The following is a 25,224-nucleotide window of genomic DNA, read 5'->3' on the forward strand; positions in this document are numbered from 1 at the left end:
CTGACTCTTATATGCTCGTATGCACCGCGAGTCATATTGGGAGGTATAATGATACATCTGCTATGGCTTTTCTTGTTCGAACAGCTAAGTGGGCCTCATCAACGTCTAGAATTTTGGGACGTGGTTGGATACCTTGCTGTTGAACGGGTAGTCCTGCAAGAAATTGTCCATCAGTACTGACTGATTCGACCGAAGATTGAGTCAGGTACTGACCAAGATAGCAACACCTGCGAGAATGTTATCATCGCCAACCTTGCTCGCTTCCTTCTCACTAGTAACCACAGCATACGCAAGACCTTGTATATTCTTGGGTAAGTCGACTTTTCCACCGTGAATAGGGAACGTTTTACTAGTCAGACCCTCGGCGATTAAGAGATAATCACCGTCAAGTTTGGCGGTGGGATAAGTCAATGATCCGTCGGATGAGATTGTGAGTGCTGGGAAAGCTTTGAAGGGCAGGGCAGGGTTATTGGAAGGACAGGAGACGATGAAGGAGGATGCGAGGGAGAAGACCTCGTTGAAGTCCAAGGGGGTGTCTTCGGGACCTGACCATGCGGGACCTTGTAGTGCGGCAGAGCTCAACCAGGCTTGATGACGTGCTTCGGTCTGTGGCGAATTAGTGGAAAGCCAAGATTAATCATTGTGAGAGCCCATGTCAAACGCTCCGCGATGTGTGGAAGGTAGATCCCACTCACGGTCAAGATCGATCCTGCAACAGTCAGATAAGCCTTCTCGGCGATACTAGCCGCTGCGCCCAAATACGCTGAAACACCGACACTCTCCAAGACGCTGCTGAGTCCGACGAACCCCTTGACATCGTCGTAAGGGAACTTGTACTGACACGCATCGACCTTATCTTTGCCCAAGGCTCCAGACAAAAGATCGACATGTTGTCTCTCATGTTCGGCAATCTGACTGATTCGACCCCTGACCCAAGATGGGTATCCGGCAGCAGTAAAGTCGGATTCGGAGAATCGGTCCAGGGCAGTGGAGTAGAATGTCGATTCGAGATGTTCGAGCGTCAGGGCATATTGAAGGATCTGGGTGTCGGAGACTGAACGGGAGTGGAGTTGATGAGGTCCAAGAAGAGCGGAGGTGAGAGTGAGCAGGGGAAGAAGAGCGGAAAGTGTGGCGAAGACGGTGGTGGAGTGCATTGTGTAGATGTGGGTGTGGGTTTGGGGTTGGGGTCGTGGATTGTGAGAGTAGTGTGGATGGTGTTGCCGGTTCAAAGTGGCTCGAAGAAGTTCGTCTGGTAGGTGGACGAGTGTCGGGGGTGTTGTCAGAATGTGATTGTGGGAGCAGCGAAGCTACGGCGGCAGTAAGTGAACGGGGGTGTGTCGATGATGGGTGGGATTTAGTTCAGCTATGCAAAATGATCTGCAAGTGATTCAATTCGTGCTGATTGTGATTATGGCGAGTCGTAAAGTTCGTTAATTCGTTAGGCGATGAGATCGAATGAGCTCGAGGAAGTAGGGTATGATCGTGAGAGCGGATGAAGGAAGAGTAAGAAGCAGGTCCATCACCGATTGGCTTATATATCTTGTCGCGTGAGTTTGGGCTCATACACCCCTTACAGATACAGAGAGGGCAGGACAACGGTTCTCGTTCATGCTGGTCGTAGAAGATAGTGTCGCATGTAGTCGGCAAGCCATCGACTTATCTGAGACGTGAGTGATCCTCGATCCAGTTTGCAAATCTGGACCAAGTATCAGACAGGAGGGAAGGCTGAACAGGGCAGTCTTGTCTTTTTTGGCCTTTGTCTGACCTACGATGTGAGCGGGGCTTCGTCAAAGCTGTACTGATGGTACAAGGAACAGTCACTACAGTCGGATATGACGTAGCACTCAATCTGTACATCGTCTATCTATCGTACCAATGACAAATCCAGATTCTAAATGAGACAACCTCCTAACATCGCTAGTGAGCCCGCCCTTGCGATACGAGCGAGTCGACACCCACTTCCAGCCCACACTACTCACTACCAATCCATTATGATCATAGCAAACCCTTCTCCTTCATTTTCTTCTCGACGATCCTGTCCACCATCGCCTCGATCCTCTCCGTGCTTCCCAACACATATTTGCCCACACAATCCACCTCGACGTTGATTGTGCTTCCCACATCCTTCGACGTCAGGGTCAACTTCTCCTGACTGTGAGCGATGAGCATGATACCGAACGATCTTTCTCTGTCGTCGACCTCGGTGATGGTTAGTGAGGCTCCGTCGAGTGTGATATAGCCCTTTTCGACGATGTACGGCAGGAGAGTGGTAGAGGGGGGCAGTTGGAATCGATATCGGATCGAGTCACCGTCGGGTTTCTTGGAAATGATCGTGGCTGTGCTGTCGACGTGACCCTGTTGCGATCGATTTTCATCAAAAGTCAGCATCGAATTCAGTAAGGCATGACTTGGACGATCGGCTCGGCGCTCTGCGCAGAAAAGAAAAGAAGTAGGAGAGAGCCTTGTGGAAGAAGGAAGATCCACTGTACTGACCTGAACCATATGTCCCCCGAATCTCGTATGACCGGCCATGGCTCTCTCGCAATTGACCTTGTCTCCCACTTTGACCTCGCCCAGATTCGTCCTCGTCAAGGTCTCCGGCGCGAGTCCGACCTTGAACCAATCATCTCCGAACGCAGTGACGGTGAGACATGCTCCGTTGATGCAGATCGAGTCGCCGATGCTGCAATCTCCGAGGATGGGCGCGGCATCGTCGAGCGTCAAGGTGAATCCGCCCTGTTCGTCTTCTGTAGAAGGGTTGGCGGGCGAAGATGGGTCTGAGATGGAGGAGATCCGAGAGGTGTGTTCGATCTATGATGGGACATCAACAGATATCAGCGGCTGTAGTGCACTGTGACGATGGCAGAAAATCTGCGACTTGCCAGACCGGTGAACATTGTGCTCGGCGACGTATGAGAAGCTTGGCGGGGCAAGGAGCAGTTATCTCTCCGTTGTATGCTATGCTCTTCTATATACCTTTTTTGGAGTGAACTCGATGGGATCACTCATAAAGCAGGATCGTCTTGGTCATCCATCATGCACACTGTCATTCTATACAATTTACGCGGACTCACTCGGACTCACTCGGACTGCTCCGGTGCGCATCGTCCGACGGGGTCACAGGAGAGCCTGAGGCATTATTCGATCCACTCACTTTGCTCCGGTCGTCAATGTTTCCAAAGGCCCAGAAAAAGCAAATCTAGCTTCCTCGCGTCGCCCTCTCTCCATCGTCGCACACTGCAACAAGACAAGAGCTCCTCCCGCAAGGTCTGCTCCGGCACAAGCATCGAGCGTGGCACTTCAGCGGTCGATTGGAGCCTGAAGACGACTCTGTAGGAGACGAGCAAGCAACAATCGAACGCGATGGCTTATCCTGTTCGAAATCGAGAAAGAGCGACGCGGTATTCGGGTGTGCCACCGTCAAGTAGCGGTGGTGGTAATGCTACACCGACGGGGAGTCATGGCATTCCAACCTTGTTTCAGAACAACAACGACACTAATCCACCAGGTATGTCTCATTCTTGCATTTCCCCACAGCTGGCTTCCTCTCTTTTCTGCGTTCCACATCGCTGATGGTCTCCGTCATTCACTCCATCTGTTCGTTTACTCGCCATGCCCGCTCGACAACCCAATGGATTCTCCTTCCCTCCGCCTGGATGGCCATCAAATACAATGTCCGTGCACGACTCTACGCGTGCAACTCTGCATCCATCGTCATCACAACCGCTACCACAACCACGACCGCACCATATACCGCCCCCGGACGTGTCACATCAATACCCTAATCATCCACAATTCTCATACGTGCCTCCATCCCTACATCATTACGGACCATATCCTATTGGCCCTGTGCAACATCTACAACCACCACCACCACCACCGAATATAGCCTATCCTCCGTCTGCTGGATCCTATCGAGGCAACCATGCTCAGCCTACACCAACACGGTCCTCTCACCAACAGCAACCTCCACCACCCATGTACGGCAGCCACCATCGCCAGTCCAACGGACATGGACATGCATCTACCGCTCGTACACTTGCAGCTGTACCTTCATACGCACCGGCCATCTATCGTCACCCGGGATCTTATCCTCCCGGACCATTACCCTTCTTTCTCCCACCACCTGGACAGCCGACCTCTGATCCCAGTTTGTCCACTGCGCCGACCAGTCAGGCATTGCATACCACCTATCCTTCCAGATTACGAACCGGTGTGACAGGACTCATCCAACCTGAACATATCACCGGCGGACCTCGAGAAAGGGAACTGTTCATGGCAGAAATGGATAGAGAGATGAACATCTCCGGACGTGGAGGTTCAGGCGCAAGTACCCCTCGATACGATTCTCCAACCCCGTTCAACGTTGGAGGTGGTGGTGCCGGCACAGGAGGAGGTCGACGATCGACTGCCGCGGTGGCATCTTCGGCAGCATTGGGATTGTCTGGTCGAAGAGGAAGAGTGGTGAATTATGCGGAGAAAGCTTCAGATGACGAAGACGACGATGATGATGACGAGAGCGAGCTGTCAGAGGTCGATGAACCAGCTTCGGATCCCGAAGATGAGACGTTTGGTCGGAAGAAGAGAGGCCCGGGTAGACCTAGAAAAGATAGGGATTCTTCCATGTTCGGAGCCGGAGGAGACCATCATGCCGCGTCAAAAGTTAGCAAGTTGAGAAAAAAGAAGGATGAGATGGAGAGAGGATGGACTTGGTTGGGGGACAGAACGCCGGGTGAAAGGGTCAGAAGTCAGCCGGCCAGAGGTACCAAACATGCTTATACGTGAGTCATGTAATCGGAACAGGGTCTGAGATTGGCTCAACGTCGATACTGATATTGGATGTGGTTGTCAATCGACAGGTCCGAAGAGTTGCTGGAAGCAGAAGCCGATCGACCAGAGTTGCTGGTCCCTATCATCATTGATCTCGACGTACCCTCAAATAATCCAGATCACCAGGGGATCAAGGTCAAGGATCGCTTCTTGTGGAACATCAATGGTGGGTCTAGGTCCCACTTGGGTCAATGTCTATATGGAAATTGACATGCTGTTGGGAATCTCGTAGAGCCATTCATCGACACCTTGCACTTCTCCGTAGTATTCTGCGAAGACGTAGGAATCCCCGCTCACCCACATGCCAGTGTCATCTCGGAGCTCATCAAAGCTCAGTTGGAAGAACATCAGAACGTGGCAGAGATAGATATATCGAACGAGGAGGTGACGGAGGAGGATGTGGTGTTCAGCGACGACGAGGTGGATGATGCGATGGAAGTTGACGGAGGTGCAGAGGAGCAAGATAACGGTGCCGAAGAGGTAGATGCGGAGGCTGAAGAAGAGAAGGATGCGAGGGAGAAGGAGAGGGACCGGGAGCAAGCTTGGGAGGAAGCCGACTGTCGAATCATTGTCAACGTGGGTACAAATTCTGCCCACTTGGCCTCACAATGTTTCACGGTGAATTTCATGACGGTCGATACTGATTGACTATCCTATTATTGCTGTTGTGATTTCATACAGCTCGACGTCCAAATATACTCTCACATACTTCGCGATCGGATCGAATGGGATCTGTCATCGTCTCTGCCCCCTTCGACGTTCGCAAAACAATACTGTACCGAACTCGGACTCACGGGCGAAGCCATCCCCCTCGTGACATTTGCGATCCACGAAGAACTGCTCAAGCACAAACGTGATGCTCTCGAGATGGAACTGTTCGCTGCCACTCATCCGGAAGAACAGGCGAAATGGGAGAGAGGAGCTTTACCCAGAGTCAATATGAAACGAGGTCCGAAAGGTCTCGTGGGTGTGTGGAGAGATTGGTGGGAGAAGGAAGAGTTTGGCCCGATCTTGGTCGAGCTGACAATGGAGGAGATGGAGAAGAGAGAATACGAAAGGACAAGAGAAGCAAGAAGGATGATGAGGACTTTGACGACTAACAAAAGAAGAAGATGAGCTCGGGTACTCAGCATACATAGATAGATTAACGATGGAATCGTCATCATTGGGACATCATGGCACTGGGTCAGATGAGTGACACTGCGAAAACTCTGCCCTTGGGGTTCCATCACTGGACGATCGATAAAATCATTCATCGCTTTAAAATTCCAACTATTTCCACGACAGACCAATATTAAAGAAGCTTTCTCAGTTCAAATATGTATGAAGACGAAAGGAAAAACAAGTATAAGAAATCAATCAAAGTTCATTTTTCACAACCAAACAACGCAAGGTGGGGAAAGATTCGGGGTTTACTCGTCGGCTACAAGAATCAAAATGGTGATCAGTACGGTGCATGAACATCGCATTTATCCGACAAAATGCCAAGGTGCAGGTGAATCGGATCATTTTCTCTACTCCTTCTTCGCAGACCCGGTGAAGTTTTCCGTGAAACGAGAGAGCAACCCCTTGGAGTGTTGTTCCTCATCGTGCGTGGGGGTCTCGGGCTCGGGAGCAGGACCAGCATCGGCAGCTGCACCGTCACTAGTGACAGGCGCAGGAGCATGAATTACCTCGCCAAGGGTGTCCTCGGGTCTGGAAGCATTGCCGGAGGTGTTGGTCGACCCAACACCTGCACCTGAGACAGTTGAAGCGGGAGCGGGAGCGGAGGAGAGAGCCTCACCGGTTGTAGGCTCCTCACGGGCGGGTGCCTTCTCCTCACGTCGGGACAACTGACGGGGCTCGCCAGCGTCTGGTCCAGTGGCAGGGGCGCCAAGCTCAGGCTGTGCCTTCTTGTCAAGCTGAATACGAGGTTGTGAAGCTCAGCCAACGAAGTATGGCTATTCAAAAAGCGTGCGAAGGACTCACAGCGTAACCGTTAGGTCCGACCTCCACGGGGCCAGAGTCACCGTGAGTATAGGCGGGGACTTCCTCCTCAGCGGTGTGAGCTGCATCGGCCTCTTCCTCCTCTTCACCCTCGTCCTCTTCGACTGAGCTACCCTCCTCCTCGTCCTCCTCCTCACCCTCTTCCGAGGCTTCCTCATCTTCGTAGCTATGACAACATATCAGCGCCTTGCAGGATTGGGCCAAAACGAGTCTAACTCACCCGACGGTTCGGACGGCCTGGGCCACCAATCCATCTCGCTCCATTTGCTCACTTGCGACCAAGTACCTAGCGACAAGCATTCGCAAGTCGTTCCAGACCTCCATCATCTCCTCGTGACTTCTAGCCCTGAAAGTGAAAGCAGTTTCGCTGCCGCCGAAGAGACCTCGACCGCCAGGGGTCTTTCCGTAAGCTGAAGTACCGTCCTTTCGACCTTCGATGTGGAATTTGTGCGATTTAGCGGTAGTAGCAGATGAAGGTGGGCCAAGAGTACAAGCGGGAAGGAACAAGCTCCAGATGGGGTGAGTGGCAGTGGTAGGGTCTGATGAGGCGTATTCGTGCAAGTAACCAGCGGGGGTGAGGACATAGAATCCCTCCTTGTAAGTCTTGGTGAATCGCTTCTTTCGCTCGAGGAGACCAGTGTAGACGGGGGTGACGGAGGGGTCGTTTCGGCCAGGGTAATCGATGTGGTCGGGGTTTCGGAGAGGAGTCTCAGGGTCGAGGAGATGGTCGGATCGAGCAGCGAAAGAGATCCACTCCCTGTCAGGCATGAGCTGAGCCATGTTGACACCAAGGTGTCGCCAAGTCTCCTGAACAGAGGCAGACATTCGGGTCTGCCATTCGTCAAAGGTGGCCCAAGCGGACTGGATAGATCGAACGATACCCTCCTCAAAATGAGCCGAGTTTTGTTGCATGATGATGACGGACTTTTGGAGAGAGTTCTCCTCGTTGACCTGCTTCTGAAGCTGCTTCAACACTGCCATGTTGACAGCGAAGGGGTCCTCTTTGGCAGAAACCTGCATGGGGGTGTGGTTGACAGCACCGATTGCCCTGGCGAGGTCGGCGATAGACTTGGTGGACATCTCCCTCTCCTTGGCGACGGAGGTAGCGAGCTTGCCAGTGTCCATCTGGACGTTCTTGATGTGCGCCTTGATCTCGGTTCGGAGCTTCTGCAGGTGCTGGACGATTGAAGACTCGATGGTTCGAGCGAGAGAGGAGTGGGAGTCGGCAATGACTCTGGTCTTGTCCCGGATAGTGTAGAAGACATCCTGGAAAGAGGGAAAATCAGCCAAGACCAGATGACCACGGAGCTGCTGGACTCACCTGCATACCGCCCTCACCAAGAAACTGGTTTCCGGGTCTGAATGGAACCTGAATCACAGCGCCGAGCTTGGTAAGCTCCTTGGAAGTGTTGGCCTCAATGTCAGCGATACCCTCGAAGTAAGCTGAGGGATCCGTCAGCTTCACTCTTGTCTTGAGGGAAACGCCACCCACAGATGAGCATCTTGACAATCTGCTTCCAGGCGGTGAACCGCTCGATAAGGATGTCGGAGGGCTTAAGCTCATGAGGGGCTGTGTTCTTCTTGATCTGTAAGGGAGACTGTTATCAGTCTTGTCCCTTGTTGTATGCGAGGCCCCACCCCTTCGTCACAGTAGCTCGAAGCTCGGGGAGGCTGGAGCGCATGGAAGGGGGCGGGAAGTGTAGCTAGCAGGGCCACTTACCAAGGACTGGTTCCTCGACACTGTCGAACCCGCCTTGGACGTGGTCCGTGAGAGTGTATCAAAGTGGGACATTGCGGATCGATGGCTGTCGTGTGGTGTTGAGTGTTTGGTTCAATCCGAGGTTGGCGAGAGAAGAGGGAGAGATAGCGAAGAGACGAGTAGAATGTATGACTCTTGATGAGTATGAGAGAAAAGCAATGGTTAGCTGTGCGAGCGGCAAACGAAAGAGTGAAACGATGGAATGAGATAGATGGGACGGATGGACGGATGGACGGATGGATGGGATTGGGAAGGGGGGGAATGGGATCCATCAGGACTGCGGTGTTATGGAATGAGGTGTGCCGGGAAATGAGGGAAATGACCGATGACGGTGATGGAGATAGGGTCGATCGACGTACTGTTTACTACTTTGGCGACACGAGAGTGGTAAGTAGAGCGAAATAGTGCGGGGCTTGAAAGGAGAGAGAGAGAAGTGACGAAAGATGAAAGAGCAAATGTTGCTGAGACGGGAAGACGAAGATGGGAAAGGGAAATCGAGGGGTTTTAAGGGCAAAGAGAGAGAGAGAGCACTTGGACTGCTTTTTGTAACATCCTCTTTTGGGTGTCCCAGGTGTGACGTCATTACCCAATTCGGTACATTTTCAAGCTAGTGCCACCATTGGCATGTGGCACGCAGACACACGTTCTTTTGCTCCCGTTCCCAATTCGGGCCCCGTCGTCATGGACCGCCCCTCTAGACATACGACCTATTGATTATGCAGTGGCAGTATATCTGACCTCTTTTCCTGCTGCCCTTTCTCTCTCCGCTCTGACAGCTTTCAATTCTTCCAGTCGAGATTTCAGCTTGGGAACTTCGAGCAATTTGTGCTCTAGATCCTGTTTCTCCTCTTGCAAAGCTAATCGACGTTCGGCATCCAGCTCCGTGCTAGTTGGCAGAGTCAGGCCATGAACAAGTTGTCTTGAGCGACAATGAGAACTCACAAGATGTAACCTCCCATGCCATCATACTGAAGCACCATGAAGTGATATTTCCATAACGAGGGACGATGACTGACCGTCATCAACGTAATACCGAGGGCTGAACGATCACACTTGGCCTCAGTTGTTGCGTGCGGGAAAAAGGTGAGGGATGCTTGCGAGCTCACCTGTCGCGTGATCATACATGACCTTCTCTATCTCGAGGGTCACCGCGCTGGTACATTCGTCCAATATAGCATACTTCGTGGCCAACATCCATCAGTTCTGCGTGCCTCGTACGAGCAGTGCTGATTCCCATGAAGCCACTGCTCACCTTCGGCTTGTGATAGAACAGTCTGGCCATTGCTATACGTTGCTTATCTCCACCACTCAGTGCATCCCTCCATTCCCTCACGGCGTCCCATCCACCCTCCCGTTCCACGATGTGACCCATCTCCACAACCTCCAGTATCTTGGAAAGATCACCGTCGGTCACTTTGCGCGCTCTCATGTCGGCGTGGGAGTGAGGGTAGATGATCTGATCTCGGAGGGTCCCGGTACAAAGGTAAGGCCGTTGAGGTATGTATGTGAATTCCCTTGCGGGTGGTTTGTAGACGGTACCGCCTGGAGATACGTTTCAGCGCTTGCGAGACTTATGGGTGGCATGACTCACCGTACACTGGCCAAAGTCCTCCTAAGATTCGGAAAAGACTGCTTTTTCCGCCTTTAGAGGCGTCAACTATACTCTTTCACAGTGTCTGGATGTTCACTCACAGCCATTCGGCCCGACGATTAACAGATGTTTCTACGAAGCGAACAGTCAGCTTGTGGCGAGCTGTCTACATCTTTGGTTGGGGGCTCAATCAAACCTACCCCCGGCTCGACATTGAAGCTCATTGATTTCACCAAGACATCACCATTAGGACTGATCAACGGCACCTGGTCGAACCGGATTTCTTCCGACTCTATGATTTTCCCTCTGCCTTGAAGCACTGTACAGGAGGTATGCAAGGTCAGACCTGCCTTCACGTTCGTTCGCTGGAAGCAAGTACACATACGCTTCGCGTTGTCCTCGACACTGGCGCTGCTCACAAGCTTCTTCTGATAGTTGCCCTTCTTCACGTCTTCCATCGTGTCGAACAGATCCGAGACTCGCGCGGTGTATCCAGCAAGTTCAGCCAATTCCTGCAACAGCGCTTGATCAGCCCCATTACACTGGGCGGAGCGCCGATGTGCCTCACCTTGTAGCTGTACATGACCCGTCCGAAGGCGTCGCTCGAGGACAACAACAGTCTTCGATTGGTGACGAAACCTGTGAGATCGAGATGAGCTCCTCCTATCACGGACGTATATCGATGAGCTTTCGGACTCACCCTCTGTTCTGCTCCCCAAATCACCGCCTTGCATGCCCAACAGATCACCCGCGAACACAGGTATCGCGCATATGCACAAGCCTAGACTTCCCCAGACCCACTTGATCACACCTTCTTCCGCCATTCCATGCCACACCCGGATCCTCAAGACTCGATTAGCATGCTTGACCAGAGCGAAATATCCTCTCTCGATGACATTCTTTTCGAACTCTTCGCCGTGATACAGCGCCACCTCTTCAGCTGATTCAAGGAGTCGTGAATGAGTGAATCGAAGTTCTCCTTCCAGTGTGGCTGATGGAGAGGAATCTGTTAACCCTAATGAATGGCACACAGGGTGATGACTTGCCTTCATGTGCAGCGTACGTTCCGAATGGTGGCGTGATGGCTCGTACTGCGCGAACCTCGCATTGGCAACTCCCTCTGTGACGCGTGATAGCGATACTTACGCAGACATGCACTAGCTTGAACCAAAATGGTTAAAATGACCAAGCCCTCCGCACCGACGTTTCTCGAAAGCTGGTAATTATACAAACTGTGAGATCGGTCAGCCCGCTGCTCTAGTAGACCCAACACTTGATGCCTCTTCTCTTGCCCTTTGCGCCGATCTTGTGTCCCCATCCGATCCTAAAAGCCACAACACTCACATTACGTCCAAAACAGGCTTGGCGATGTTCGAGTATATCTCCGCCAGCTTCGTACTGAACAGCTGGATGTCGACGGTCAAGTACTGATCGGCATTCTTGATCCTATCGTCCAGATTTGCCAATTTGTAGAAGAGCTGTTCTCCACTGACGTCTGGGGTGACACCCTTTTCCGTGGTTACCTGGGAATCGGAAGACTGTAGTCCGGGTGGTTCAAGGTATGTGCTCAAGGCGTGTTTCGTGAGTCTAATCAGCGAGCGAGATTAGCAGGCCGGTATTTGGCTCGATTCCAAGTTGCAACATCATCAGGTGTCTAGGTAGCTTCGAACAGGTTGTGATCCCGAGAGTTGACAGGGAGGATCCCAGGGTTGATACAGCTAACTCACCTCGTTCTATATGCCAAGCCTAGCTCGGACTGAAGATACTCCAGCATCGAGTTGGTGTATGTGGCGGGTATAGCGACCAAGAGCCACTTGGCAAGGTTCAACAAGAAAAGATGTGGTTGAGCTGTGACGAGGGAAGAGACGATTCTGAATGACGGTTGGAAGCGAGTCGTGAGCCGGGGCTTCGTCGTCTTTTCGGTAGCTTCAGACGCGACAAGCATGACTCTTCCAATGAATCCAGTGGTGCCGCCATCTCATCCCTCCCTCCGACGAAACCTCAAAAGGGTTAGTCACTCACCTTCCATCCAGCTCGGCCACATACAAACTCAACCCTGTCCGCCCTACCAAGAAAGCACTGTGCAGAGCCAACATCACAGCTTCTCTGCTCTTCAGACTGGGAATGACTATCCGCATCAGTCGCTTGAGACGGACGTGGAACAAGGGATCGTTGACGGATGCGACCGGTTTCTTGGGGCCTGAGATGGGATGGAAAGGATGAGTGATTCTTCAGTCAGTATACCCTGTCTGGTGCTGTGAAGGACAGCTGTAATATAGATAAAACCTGTGGCCTTTGAGTGCATCGACAAAGCTTTGAAGCGGGGAAAGCGTGCTTTTATAGAGGGGGAGGGGGACAGTATAAGGCAAGGCGAATGTGCAAGAAGTAGGAATTGACACGGTGATTGAACCAACTCACCACCTTTGCCTCTCCTACCACCTCCACGTTCCTTCACACCACCCTTCTGACCCCCTCTACCCGTGACTGCAGCCCACGTCGTCCCCAAGCAATAAGCCACGAATCCTGCTGTCAATAACCTCTGAAAGAACGGTCGGTGGGATAGATAGCTGTCTAGTATTTTCCGGAGTTGGGAGTAGAGGATCTCGCGTTGAGATGAAGTGAGTGGAGAACGGAGCAGATTTGATGAGGAGGAGGATGAAGTTGCGATGGGTCTTGATTTCGCTGACATCGTCGATAGCGCGCGGTCAACTGTGTAGCTCTCCTCTCATTGATTGTAGCCCGGTACGAACTCAAACTCCACTTGAATAATGGTGAAAGATGACTGTCCTACTGCTGACATTTGGTGGTCACAGAACGCCGCTTGCTTGCGAGTGCTGCAGCTCCCCGGTTACATTACAAGGGATTAACCGAAGTCGAGGCAAAAAAAAATACGCGTAGGTGTTGCCCATTCCGACACCTTGCTAATTGCTGTTTCTCAAGCAAAACCATTCTCGGTAGCATGCAGCAGCCATGAATCCAACATAACCCATGCATAACCATCTGGATTCCCCATTACAAGCATGAAGTGTACCGGAAGATAGTGCATTCCATATCAGCATCACAAATAGCTGTCTAAAATCCTATTCCTGCTTCGAATCACCCAAACCTGCCTCGTGAACGAGCGAGTAGAAGGTAGACTCGGGATTGCTCAACAGTGCCGATGGCGTATCGTACTCGGCAACCTCGCCTTGAGACATGACGAGGACACGGTCACTGTCCAAGATAGTATTGAGTCGATGGGCAATCTGTGGGCGGTACAATATTTCGTCAAAATCACTACCTACTCGTTGCGCACCGTATATGAACTCCACGAAACTTACTGTGATTGTCGTGACGCCATTGAAGTCCGACCCTCTCAAGATCTGTTGCACCGCCTCGTCGGTTTCCAAGTCAATAGAGCTGGTAGCTTCGTCGAGTACCAATATCTTGGTCTTTCGTAACAACGCTCGAGCGAAGCAAACGAGTTGTTTCTGACCAGCACTCAGATCTGAGAGGCACAGTCATCGTTGTCATCAGCATGCTGGTATGAGAAGCGACACAGGTTTAACCTGGAGACGCATGACTCACTGCTTCCTCCCTCTGAGATCTCTGCGTCTAACGTTCCTCCCATGTTGGTCATGACGTGGTCCTTCAGATATGCCTGAGTAAGGGCTTGCCAGATGTCCGCGTCCGATGATACATTGGTGGGATCAACGTTTGTTCTGATGAAGCAGGCACGTTAGCTGAGCTCGGTATCGTGCATTTTTTCGAACTCACCTCAAGCTACCCTCGAACAACTGTGGATCCTGTGGGATGATCGACACAATACTTCTTAGGTCGTGTAGCCCGATCGCAGCAATGTCGACGCCGTCTATAAGGATCCGTCCGCCGGCTGCTTCAAGAATACGGAACAGAGCCAAAGTCAATGAAGACTTGCCCGCACCAGTACGACCGCAAACTCCAACCCGATCCCCGCCGTTGATCTTAAATGATACGCTCTTGAGACAGAGGTCGAGTTCTGGTCGGTATCGCATCGAGAAACCGCTGTGAAAACAGATCAGACACCGCCTCTCGAACGATTTGGAAAAGCATAGCAACGGTCGAGAACTTACTCAAATTCGATCGATCCATGATCAGGCCACGTGGATGGGGGCTGCTTATCTGGGACATACTGTGCAGCCTCGGAAGGTAGCTTTGTGTATCCCAAAACTCGCTCGACCGAAACAATGTTCTGTTCCACTTCCGAAGCACTTCGAACAAGCCAGTTCTGCGGGAAAAGGTTATCAGCTTTACTCCATCTCCGCGTTACGCGCTGCGACGTACTAGAGAGCCGGTGACTGTGATTGTGTACGACATGAGCAGACCGACCATGCCCGCGTCGATGCTGTTTGACGTGATCAACACGATCACAGACACAAGAGAGGTCGAAAACATCAGGCAGCTTCCAAGGAATTCAAGTCGTATAGCCAGCCATCGATTGATGATCATGGCGGGGAAAAAGCAAGCTTGATTACGGTCAACACGCGCTTCGTTATTGGCGATAAAGCGAGTAGTTTGACCATACCCCTACATGAGTGCCACGATCAGTACACAATCAACACTTGAACCGTAGAAGATCGTAAGACGACTTACCCGGATGACTGGGAGACCAGACAATGTCTCGCCGAAGAAAGAAAAGATAGGTGAACGAGAGACAGCATCCAGTCTTTTGAGCTCTCGAGAAGATGCAAGATAATATCTAAGGATTTCGGATCAGCTTGTCATTATAATGCTTCATGCAACACTCACCGCATTACGATGCTGTAGAAGATGCCCAAGGGGATGAAAAGAAGGAGGACTGCAGGTGCACCAAGTGCGATAACAACGATTACGCCAATGACTGAAATACCCTGTAAAATGCAAGTGCCGGCGCCGAGTCAGCGAGATGGTCCCCTCGCAACTGAGTATACACGTACAGTACGGAAGAATCCCGCAAAGGTACCGATGAGGATCTCATCAATGACGAAAATATCCCTGGAGAAGAGGTTCAAGATCCGTCCAGTCGGGGTAAGCTCGAAAAAGGATAAGGGACTGCGCATCAAAGCGCCGAAAGATTGGTCGTGCAGATGCTTGCTGGCTTTCAAAGCGCAGACAAGCCTCAGTGTCGCGAACGAGATGACATTCAGCAAACTGCCAGAGAAACCGGTGAGGCCATAAATGAGGAGGTAAGTGCTGACTTTGGTATTACCGCCTGCTTCGGAGTTTTGGCCCGCCCACGATCTGAGAACGAAATTGCTCAAAATACTTAATCCTTGACCGGACGCCATCGCTATTAAGAAAATAGCACAACCGATCTTGGATGAAGCGTTGATATATTGCTTGTAGACTCCTCGCTTGACGTTTCCCTTCTCGACGTGTTCCTTCGGTTTGCCACTCTCACGCAGATCACGAAGAGCCTCTCGTTTCGCCTGTCGAACCGAAACCACGGAAGATCTTCGCATCAAAGCCGTGCTCATCCGCCTGAGATTCTTGCGTTTCCTCAAACTGTCCGCATCTTGGATGTCTTCCGATATGTCGTCTTCGATATCACTTGACTCCTCGACGACGGTAGGGGTGGCAGATCCATCAGACTCATCTCCACCCTTTGCGGACTGCTTGCCCAGGCCAGTGATAAGTTTATACAGCTCAGAAGAAGGGTTTCCCATGGCATTGTCGTATGTGCCTCGCTCCAGTATGATACCCCGACGAAGCATGACGATCTGGTCGGCCTGAGGAAGGAAGGTAACAGCATTGGTGCAGAGAATCCGAGCCTTGCCCTTCAGGAGACCGTTGGGGCCAATAACCTTGTCGAATATGTGACGACCGACATGAGAATCTACGGCGGCAAGCGGGTCATCGAGGAGGTAGAGATCTGCACGCGCGTAGACAGCCCTGTGGGTAGACACATGAGCGACTAATCGGTACACTAAGCGACAATACTTACCTAGCTAAACAGATACGAGCTTTCTGTCCACCAGAAAGCGATACACCCTTTTCACCGACCTCAGTCATGTGCCCATTTGGCAACACAGCGAGATCTGGTCTCAGAGCGCATGCGTCCAGGACCTGTTCGTAAAAGGCTGGGTCGAATCGATGTCCGAAGATGATGTTGTCCCTTACGGTGGCGGAGAGTATCCACGAGTTTTGGGAGAAGTACGCAACCTCGCCGCGAACAGTGACAGAACCGTCTGAACGGGTCATCTCACCGAGGATAGCACCGAGCAAAGAAGTTTTACCATCCCCGACCCGACCAATGACGGCAAGGAGCTCGCCTTTGGTAACTTCCAAGTCGATGTCTTGCAGGATAGGTTCTGCAGAGTTTTCCAACCAGCGGAACTCTCCTCCTTTGATAGACACCACACTTTCCCCGCTTCGTGGGCCACCGGTGGGGTCGTCAGCAGCTCGGATATGGGTTCGTGCGTTGGGATCCAATTCGTCAGCCGCCATGAAATCTTCAACTCGTTTCAAAGAAACAGTGGCCTCGATGATACTGTTGAGTACTTGCGCGAACATGGCCATGGGGAAACTGAGCAGCTGGAAAAGGGAGATTGCCGGGAAGATGATCTCGCTGGTTAAAGGACGGTCGCTGGTCGCAACAAATGTTGCAAAGGTTGAGAAGGCGACCAAGAAAGGCGTGCTTTGCCAAATGAAATTACTGCCGGACATGACAATGCTGATCTTTCTCAACATCCGAAGCTCTTCACTGTTTCTGATTTCGTAGATTTTGGTGGTAAATGCTTTCTCCCATCCATACAATTTGATTGATTTGATGTTGTTCAGGATCTCGGTCATTGTTCGGGTTCGCTTGTCCTTGATTTTCATCATCTGTCGTTGGAAACGCTTGTTTAGTCGAGTGATAAGGGTGTTGACGGGCAAGCTGATGACCATGACCGCCACCCCCATGAAAGCCTGCCACCCTACAAGCCTGTACAGAGAGATAAAGGCGAGCAAAATCTGTTTTCGGACGAAGGTGACATCAGCAAAACCGGAAAACCATCGGTGTTGTAGCTCACTTGGAAAGGACCCGACCAAGCGATGTGGCCGTATTGGGTGATCTCAGCAATTCTGACAGCATCGACACTCTGAAGGTTGACGATATCGCCCGTTGTCCGACCTGCTTTCTCGCCGTTGCTGAGAACAAGAGTCTTGCGGTAAATAAGAGTGACCAAGCCTCCACGAATACGCATGGCTAGGTTGATGATCAGTCATGCTTCTTCCATCGGGACGCGAGCTTTATACTCACTCGTGGTGAAACATCGTTGGAAATATTGATGTAGAATAGCTGTTGCGAAGTTGGCGGCGATGAAGAATAAAATGCTGATCGCAAATCCGGTGACAGCAGGCATGGGGTGGTCCGTCCCATAGCTTGAGACGAAATTCAACAATAGTCGGAGCAATTGGGGTTGCAGGAAACTGAGCATGTCATAGATTGCCTTCAGCATGCCTGCAACGAGGTAAGGAAATCCATAAGCCTTGATGACGGCTAAAGTGAGCGAAGCCTTCTTCTTCTTGCCAGATTTGACGGAGTTGACTTCGTGTTGCCAAGTATCCATAACGCGATGGGAAAGCGCTTCTGCCGAATCTTCAGCTGGAAGTGCCCACATGTCTTCTTCGCCGAGAAACTAGAAGACACGTCAGCGGTGAGACTTGGTGTGATCCGTTCCAGGAAAAGTTACCTTCTTTGTACCCAAAGACAGGAGCGCTGAAAGAAGATCAATGTCAGCTCCGAGGAAGCAATGATCAATGGCCACTGTGACGTACGAGTAAGGTATGAGAACGTCAACCTATACGAACTAAATTAGCACTTGCATCTACGGGACCAGCGTTATAACTCACTGCTCGTAGATGTTTGCAGTGACAACCGGACTTTCCATGTCGCCGTGCTCGTTCTTGCCCGGCACCGCACCTTCTCCGTTCAAGCCCTCCAACCCATCTTCGCTTTCATCCTCATCTTCCTCAAGAGCAATCTTTCCTTCCGACCGCCATGGTGCCTTCCACTTCCTCCACCTTTTCTCAGGAGAATACAATTCTAATACGAAGTCCATGAGTCCGACGGCGATAGTAGCGAACCACAAAGCCTCTCTGGCGATCAGAAGCCGGCCTGAGGTAGACTTCGTAAGTTCGAGACTGAGCTCACCCGTGACGATCATCGTCCGGATACGAACGGCCGCAATGATGAGGTAGGCCGGCCAGAAGAGTAAGATCAAGGACGATGATCGACGAGAAGTGTGGTGGTTGAGGGTAGTAAGGTGGGCGAGGATGCTCAGAGTCAACAAGAGCAAGCCGTAGTGTACGGTCGAGAAGATATGTTCTCGGACATTGACGAAAGAGAGACAGAGAGATACAAGGGCGAGGACTGCTGAGAAGCCAAGGAGATGCTGAATGGTCGATACGTTAGTATGGTGGACATGACGGCGATACCATCGCTGACGGAGGGACGACTTACCAGCTTGATTGCACATACCCACTCGTTCCTCTTCGTCCTTGCGATCCATTTGATTCCTCCATCTTGCGAAGCCTTTCTCCGTTTCCAAGTGATGCTAAAGATCTGTGCCAGAGCAATCAAGATGGTGATTACCAATGGGGCGGGAAGTAAAACGGCATGTTCAAAACACTGTGTCAAATCGAGATTGCGGTCGTGAGACACGATGGGGATAGGCCAGACGCAGTTGTACGCTGGAGCGGTCTTCGGTGCCAGAGTGTCGAAAGCGATTTGGGACGCCATGTCGAGCAAGTAGCAAGCTTCCGGGTCAATGCGATTGGCGCAGAGGCGAGACAAACTACTCGCTCCTTCAAGACCTGTCGAGATGACGTAGCAAGAAGGACGAAAAGCCTTCCGAGTACGACGAACCTATGGTGTACTGCCTGCCAGGATCAATCTGATCCAGAGGAGCTCTCGAATAAGGTTGAAAGAGCGAGAAGACCCAGAGTGGTGATGACAAGATCAAGTGAGATGAACGTTCAGATTGCTTGTCCACCTAAGTAGCCTTTCCCGATCGAGGAAGGGGCCCTTGACCTCCTTCGCATTTCGGTCGTCGGTGATGTCCGCGCATTCAGAAGCCATTACAAAAGCCAGAAACGAATTCGATCAGCGGAATCAAATCGTGGGATCAACCGAGTCACACTTTGTTCCAACGTCATCACATCCTCGCGTTCTCGGTTCGTCACTTCGCCAGAATTGCTCCACAAATTTGCATACAGACCAGACCGTGTTGACATCAACCGTCCATTTTCTGTTTCTCCTATCAATCCTCCTCTCGAACCATTCATTCACCTGTCAGGTTCAAGAGAAGCTTCATCTACACTTCACCGACTCATTTCTCTGACCCATCATGCCGGCCAAGAAACGTTCCGCTCCTTCAACAACCGCGGAGCCGAGTACCAAGAAATCAAAACCTGCTTCAACCACCACCAAAACTCCTCCTAAGCCCAAATCTAAAGGAAAGACCGTTGTCGACGCTGCCACGGACTCTCCTCTCCAGACCGTCAAGCAAGCCGCTACTGATCTCATCCAGACGGTTTCAAATGCTGTCGACGTCGCCGGCGATCTCATCTTCGACGACGGAAACACACCTGCGCCTGTCAGTCAAGTCATCGAGGAGAATATCGACGTGCCCGCTCTGAAGAAAAAAGGAAAGGTTGCGAAGGGCAGAGCAGTCGATGCAGCGGCCGATGCAGCCGCTGCTGCTTCGGACAAGGTGACCGAAGCTGCTAAGCCTGTAAAGGGTAAAGCTATAAAAGCCGCCAAAGATGCCAGCGCAAAGGTTGAGTCTGTGGTCGAGGACAACACCAGTATTGACGTCAAAGCCGCCAAGGGCAAGGCCACCAAGGCTGCTAAAGCTGCCAAGGAAAACATTGACACAGCTGCTGCCGTCGTTCAACCGGAAGTCGAGAAGGCCGTCGAGGCCGTTAAACCCCTCAAAGGAAAGGCTGCCAAGGCTGCCGCTGCCGCTCAAGCAAAGGCCACCGAAGGTGCGACGGAAGTGGAGAAGGCTGCGAAGGACCCAAAAAACAGAAAGAAGGCTGAGGACTTCATGACTCAAGCGGAGGAAACTGTCAAGAAGGTCGTCGGGGATGTAGCCGGCAAGGTGTCAGAAGTAATGGGTGAGGTTGTCTCTAAATTCGGAGAGGCAAGTGGATTAACGGCGGACATAGGTGGAGAAGCAAAGAAGGCTCAAGAAAAGACAAAAGGAGCCGTGGGGGAGACCAAGAAGCAAGCGGGAAAGAAGGGCAAGCAGTTGGCTGAAAAGGCAGAGGTGGCTGTCGAGGAGGGGAAGAAACAAGCTGGCAAGAAAGGCAAGCAGATCTCAGAGAACGCTTCTGAGGTTGTGGATGAGGGCAAGAAACAAGCCAGCAAAAAGGGCAAGCAAGTCGCGGACCAGGCAGGAGAAGTCATCGAGGAGGGCAAGAAGGAGGCAGGAAAGAAGGGAAAGCAGCTTGCTGAGAAGGCTCAGGACGCGGTTGCTGAAGGCCAGAAGCAAGCTGGAAAGAAAGGCAAGGAAGTCGCCAAGAAGGCTGAGGAGGTCGTTGAGGAGGGCAAGAAACAAGCCGGCAAGAAGGGAAAACAAGTTACCGAAGAGGCCAAGGAGACCGGTAAACGAAAAGCCAAAGATGTCGCCGATGCTGCTGAGCCCGCTACGAAGAAGGCCAAGTCAGCGATCCCCTTGCTCGGCGCTGCTATCGAGACAAGCAAGAAAGCCGCTACGAAGACTGCAGGAAAAGCTACCAAGGCTGTGGTCCACACCGTTGAAGATGCTGCTGGCTCCGATGACGATGACGCTGCGTCCTATATCCACGGTTTCTCTTCTTCCGATGGCGAGGGAGATTCATCCGACGACGAGTCAGATGCCGAGGATCTGGCGGTCGCTGAGGCCGGTAGAAAAGTGGACATGTCCAAACTGCCTATGGTCGCCAAGGACGACAAGAGCGTCCAAGCACGACTGAAGAAGGCCTCAAAGAAGAAGGTGAGCTGGGTGCTGTCGTGTCTGATCTACTGGACCACTTGCTGACAGCGGATCTGGATGCAGGACGAGCCTAAGGGCACTCTCTTCCTCGGCAGGATACCGCACGGTTTCTACGAAGAGCAAATGAAGGAGTACTTCTCCCAGTTCGGAGATGTGTCTCGAGTCCGGCTTGCCAGAAACCGCAAGGTGAGCGGACTCCTGCTCAGATCTCGCTTCATGGTACTGACAGATATCCGCTCGCTGTCAACAGAGCGGCGCATCAAAACACTACGCATACCTCGAGTTGTCATCTCAATCCGTCGCAGAGATTGTTGCCGAAACCATGAACAACTATCTATTAATGGGCCACCTTCTCAAGTGTCAGGTGAGTCGAAAATCTGGCCTTGCCGCTGTCGAGTGCACGATGAACGGACGCAGGCTGTTTTCGATGCAAGTGGGGTGCTGATCTATATACTTGCAAATTTCCTCAGGTCGTCCCCGTCGACCAAGTTCATCCTCAGCTTTGGGTCGGAGCCAACAAGAAGTTCCGAAAAGTTCCCCGTGCACGAGTCGAGAAGATGAAGCATGACAAACCACGAACGGACGAGGAGCAACAAAAGGCAGATAAGAAGTTGAAGAAGAAGGAATCGCAGAGGAAGAGGAAGATCAAGGGTCAAGGTATCGATTATGAGTTTGAGGGTCATGTGAGTGTCTTTCGACTCAGCCCTTCCTTCATCTTCCTCTTGCCTTTCTATCTATTAACTTTCTTGGGAAAAGAGACTGATCTTGTCTTGCTGGACCAGGCTTAAAATGCAACGTATCATGTTTGAATGTCCGAGTCGAGTATACGAAATGGAGTGATTACCTTGGTTGGGAGCAACAGTCAGGAATGGATAGTCCGACTAATACCTTGATCTAGTATTCTGTACCCGTGATGCAAAGGATGTATTCGCAGTCTTGCTCACCGCTGCTAGCGTCGTCTTGAATCGTGCAGATGAATCAAGAGTCTTGAAACCGATTGCGTTCCTTTCCTTGTCAACAAGGTCACTGTTTCTCCTAACATTTGATCATACTGAGCAATAGGAAGCGAAATCGAGCTCTTCGAGAACAGAATATAAGGTGGCTAACAAGAGCTATACACGCAACGTTCCAGAAACGTGAGGCGTAATTGAAAAGAGAACATACTGTTACACCGATACAACGATGACTGAAGAGAAAGTTCTCTGAGACTCTGAAAGTGAGACAGTACAACGAACGGGAAGAATCTCGATTATTGATGTTTTGGTCATTGATTTTGGGTTCGTGCAACGCTTGATCATAGCGAAGAGCCTTGCTCGCTCTCAAGGGTATCAAAACCCTCAGCACTTTTCGACGACAACGACGGGCACTTAATTCTTGTGTCGACTAATGACTTCAACACCAGCGGCCGAGGAAGTGGTTCTACACCATCCACCTCACATCAGCCATCTTCCTTACGTTTGTCATGCTGACGACTCTCCACTCACCTGACCGCATCTTCTTCCTCGTCGTCGTCGTCCTCGAAATCACCATCATCCTCTTCTTCCTCATCCTCTTCGTCGTCCTCATCCTCCTCACTCTCGCTTGTGACTCTAGCATTTCCCCTTGTGGGGCTGACATCTTCGTCGCCGAAAACATCTCTGCCCATCCCGTTTCCGCTCGGACCTCTACTTGATGTTTGCGGTCCCTTTCTCGTGGAATCAGACGGGATTCTCATGGCTTGTACGACGTGACCTGTATCGTTCTCTTCGATCATCTTTGCCGAAGTCGCAGATACTGGAGTAGGCGGCAGATCTTCGTTTTCACCGAGACTGGACTGTTGGTTGCTCTTGATTATTGATCCGACTGGAATACCCTTGGCGGAGGAAGTATCGTCCGACATCGTTGTACGGGTCGACACGACTGGTGACGATTCCGAAACATGTATGATCGGTGTTGGTGGCAGCTCAGATACAGCAATCGCCGGGGTTTTGAGCGTGGTATTGATTCCTAAGCTTGGCTTAGCACCGCCACTGATATCGAGTGAAGAGGCAGAGCTGTGACTGGAGGATAGTCCTGCTCCGCCATCGGTAGGAGAGACTTCGGTTGCAGATTCTGCCTCGCTCAATTGACGCTCCTTCAGCGCTTTCTTCTGTCTTTCTTCTTCCTCTCTCCTTTGCCTCTCTTCTCTTCGCTTCTTCACCCAAGCCATTCCACCCCCATCGTCATCATCGCCCAGGAAGCCACTTCGTCGTCCTGTCGTCCCACTGGCGCTACCGCTAGCACTCGATTCGAGTGTAGCGCCAACACCGGCACTTCCCCATTCCACAAAAGCAGGTTCCATTCTTTCTCTCCGAACTTTCTCCCTCTCAGCAGCTTCGGACGCTCGACGAGAACCGTATACGCGACCGTTGAGCATCTTGACCGGAGTAGGTGATGCACCAATAGCGGAGGAAGTGGTCGTTGGCTCGAGGGACGAATTACGTCGGTGTCCAGGAGACGTAGGAGCGAGGGCGGACATGGAGGACGATGAGGTCGGTTCGGGTCGACGAGCGGAGAGTAAGGAAGTGACTGAGGCGGGTGGTGGACCTTGCATGCTTTTTCGACGTTCCGTTTCGGCTGTCCACCGGAAGGGAGATCTGTACGTAGATGTAACGTCAATGCACTTGATAAATAGCGCGGTAGAGAGATGGAGGTGTGAGGAATTATAACTCACGATCCGATAAAGCCACCGGTACTGACACTCTTCTTGAGAGGGGCACCGTTGGTCCCGTATAGACTGTCCTCTTCTTTTTCCTTCTCTTTGACTGGATTCTTCCCGCTCAGGAGCTTTTTCGTCCCTTTCCAGCTACTTCCCATCGTCTTGCTCCAACTTCTACCTCTCTTATGTCCACCGTTACCACCATCTTCACCTTCCTCCCCTTCCTCATCTTCCTCGTCTTCTACGGCCATGTCATCATCCTCCATCCCGGTATCTCCTTCACCTTCGCCCGTACCGTCCGTACGGAAATCATCGTCCATACCTTTTATCTCGTATCGTCTTGATTGTTCACCATCTTCGCCTATCGTCGTCGTCCAGGCGATGTTCCTGCCCGTACTAAGACTTCGAGGTCGTCGAGGATCGGGTAGAGGTGCGAATCGGATTTTTGGTGGTTTGGGACTCATGTGCGCGGCACTCAAATCCGGTGAAGGAAAGGGTGAAGAACTACCAGCACCACCTGTTGTTATCAATGATGCAGGGGGAGCAGCGATATCCCCACTGAAAGTAGCGGAGACGGGAGTGATTGGGGAACCTGGTTCAGAAATCCTTCTTGAACTGGCGGAAAAGGACGATGAGCCCGTTTCCAAAGGATATATGTGGCTCGGTTCCGAATTGCGATGGACGTTGATCAAGATTCCACCTCGAGGGTGTAGATCGGGCGAGACGAAGGCGGGATTAGGAGGAATGAGGAGAGATGGAGCGGTGGGTGATGTCCCGTACGACATCGTGCTGTTTCTGGTTTCGGAAGGGAGCGGGCGCGAAAGCGTGAAAAAGTCGAGTCACCGGTAGTATGTTCGATGCAGAGCTACGTGGGTGTGAGTGGAGCTCCTGCTATGCAAGGCAGATGTATCTTGATCGAGGGGGTCGATCTGTTCTTGGAGAGTGGTACCGATGCTCTCCGTGGTTGCAAACGAGATGGATAAGATAGCGATTGCTCCAATGATCTGCAGAAGTGGAGTAACGGGGACACGGCGTGTGTATTCGTGATGTCACGGGGATCCTTTGACAGAATGGGTCGTGTTCGTTGATTGTCGCCCTACTGGTATGTATGATCTGAATATGCTTTGAAAGAGACCTGGAAGCGGCACAGCAACTAATGACAAGGGAAGTCGCTGTGCTAAGCTGCGTCCTACGGCGTGTTCGTGGGAAACGGAGTGTGTGACTGTGTGACTGTGTGACTGTCTGTCTGACTGAGAGGAACCAATGCCAAGACTACCAAGTCTATCGAATAATGGAAAGGCGTATATGGCCGGCGGCAGCGGTGGACAGATTTGGAATCGTGTTTGTCACCTTGGCAGATGGGATCTGAACGAGATTAATGATGAAGGGTCGAGAAAAGATGGTGATGATGATGATGATG

The 25,224-nt window shown here is 51.6% G+C and overlaps 8 protein-coding genes across 8 annotated transcripts; 2 read left to right on the forward strand and 6 right to left on the reverse strand.

The window, feature by feature from the left end:
• Positions 1-105: 105 nt before the first annotated feature.
• On the reverse strand, positions 106-1,154 carry IAR55_000815 (uncharacterized protein; the record flags this gene model as incomplete). Its single annotated transcript, XM_066943948.1, has 3 exons — positions 106-153; positions 214-606; positions 696-1,154. The coding sequence occupies 3 exons, from the start codon at positions 1,152-1,154 to the stop codon at positions 106-108; spliced, it is 900 nt and encodes a 299-aa protein (XP_066805149.1).
• Positions 1,155-1,995: 841 nt separating this feature from the next.
• Positions 1,996-2,897, reverse strand: IAR55_000816 (riboflavin synthase, alpha subunit; the record flags this gene model as incomplete). The annotated part of the gene is made up of 3 exons (XM_066943949.1): positions 1,996-2,355; positions 2,494-2,811; positions 2,883-2,897. The coding sequence occupies 3 exons, from the start codon at positions 2,895-2,897 to the stop codon at positions 1,996-1,998; spliced, it is 693 nt and encodes a 230-aa protein (XP_066805150.1).
• A 715-nt stretch (positions 2,898-3,612) lies between these two features.
• Positions 3,613-5,946, forward strand: IAR55_000817 (uncharacterized protein; the record flags this gene model as incomplete). The annotated part of the gene is made up of 4 exons (XM_066943950.1): positions 3,613-4,781; positions 4,860-4,996; positions 5,063-5,406; positions 5,512-5,946. 4 exons carry the CDS (start codon positions 3,613-3,615, stop codon positions 5,944-5,946), a joined length of 2,085 nt encoding a protein of 694 aa, XP_066805151.1.
• Positions 5,947-6,344: 398 nt separating this feature from the next.
• IAR55_000818 (uncharacterized protein) lies at positions 6,345-8,608 on the reverse strand (the record flags this gene model as incomplete). The annotated part of the gene is made up of 6 exons (XM_066943951.1): positions 6,345-6,731; positions 6,799-6,982; positions 7,037-8,082; positions 8,138-8,259; positions 8,309-8,402; positions 8,537-8,608. 6 exons carry the CDS (start codon positions 8,606-8,608, stop codon positions 6,345-6,347), a joined length of 1,905 nt encoding a protein of 634 aa, XP_066805152.1.
• A 681-nt stretch (positions 8,609-9,289) lies between these two features.
• Positions 9,290-12,855, reverse strand: IAR55_000819 (uncharacterized protein; the record flags this gene model as incomplete). The annotated part of the gene is made up of 16 exons (XM_066943952.1): positions 9,290-9,461; positions 9,518-9,614; positions 9,682-9,754; positions 9,828-10,117; positions 10,167-10,217; positions 10,268-10,298; positions 10,367-10,485; positions 10,552-10,678; positions 10,735-10,805; positions 10,867-11,157; positions 11,213-11,257; positions 11,313-11,398; positions 11,511-11,753; positions 11,894-12,037; positions 12,189-12,366; positions 12,585-12,855. The coding sequence occupies 16 exons, from the start codon at positions 12,853-12,855 to the stop codon at positions 9,290-9,292; spliced, it is 2,289 nt and encodes a 762-aa protein (XP_066805153.1).
• A 391-nt stretch (positions 12,856-13,246) lies between these two features.
• Positions 13,247-18,888, reverse strand: IAR55_000820 (uncharacterized protein; the record flags this gene model as incomplete). The annotated part of the gene is made up of 16 exons (XM_066943953.1): positions 13,247-13,411; positions 13,487-13,653; positions 13,734-13,867; positions 13,923-14,189; positions 14,258-14,412; positions 14,469-14,711; positions 14,778-14,883; positions 14,934-15,034; positions 15,101-16,055; positions 16,108-17,117; positions 17,177-17,352; positions 17,407-17,785; positions 17,840-17,865; positions 17,925-17,947; positions 18,000-18,541; positions 18,610-18,888. The coding sequence occupies 16 exons, from the start codon at positions 18,886-18,888 to the stop codon at positions 13,247-13,249; spliced, it is 4,728 nt and encodes a 1,575-aa protein (XP_066805154.1).
• A 607-nt stretch (positions 18,889-19,495) lies between these two features.
• IAR55_000821 (uncharacterized protein) lies at positions 19,496-21,915 on the forward strand (the record flags this gene model as incomplete). The annotated part of the gene is made up of 5 exons (XM_066943954.1): positions 19,496-21,127; positions 21,191-21,313; positions 21,378-21,491; positions 21,598-21,810; positions 21,910-21,915. 5 exons carry the CDS (start codon positions 19,496-19,498, stop codon positions 21,913-21,915), a joined length of 2,088 nt encoding a protein of 695 aa, XP_066805155.1.
• Positions 21,916-22,494: 579 nt separating this feature from the next.
• IAR55_000822 (uncharacterized protein) lies at positions 22,495-24,589 on the reverse strand (the record flags this gene model as incomplete). Its single annotated transcript, XM_066943955.1, has 4 exons — positions 22,495-22,546; positions 22,612-23,742; positions 23,820-24,045; positions 24,100-24,589. The coding sequence occupies 4 exons, from the start codon at positions 24,587-24,589 to the stop codon at positions 22,495-22,497; spliced, it is 1,899 nt and encodes a 632-aa protein (XP_066805156.1).
• Positions 24,590-25,224: the final 635 nt, after the last annotated feature.

Source organism: Kwoniella newhampshirensis, chromosome 2, assembly GCF_039105145.1.
Source record: "Kwoniella newhampshirensis strain CBS 13917 chromosome 2, whole genome shotgun sequence".
Lineage (NCBI taxonomy): Eukaryota > Fungi > Basidiomycota > Tremellomycetes > Tremellales > Cryptococcaceae > Kwoniella > Kwoniella newhampshirensis.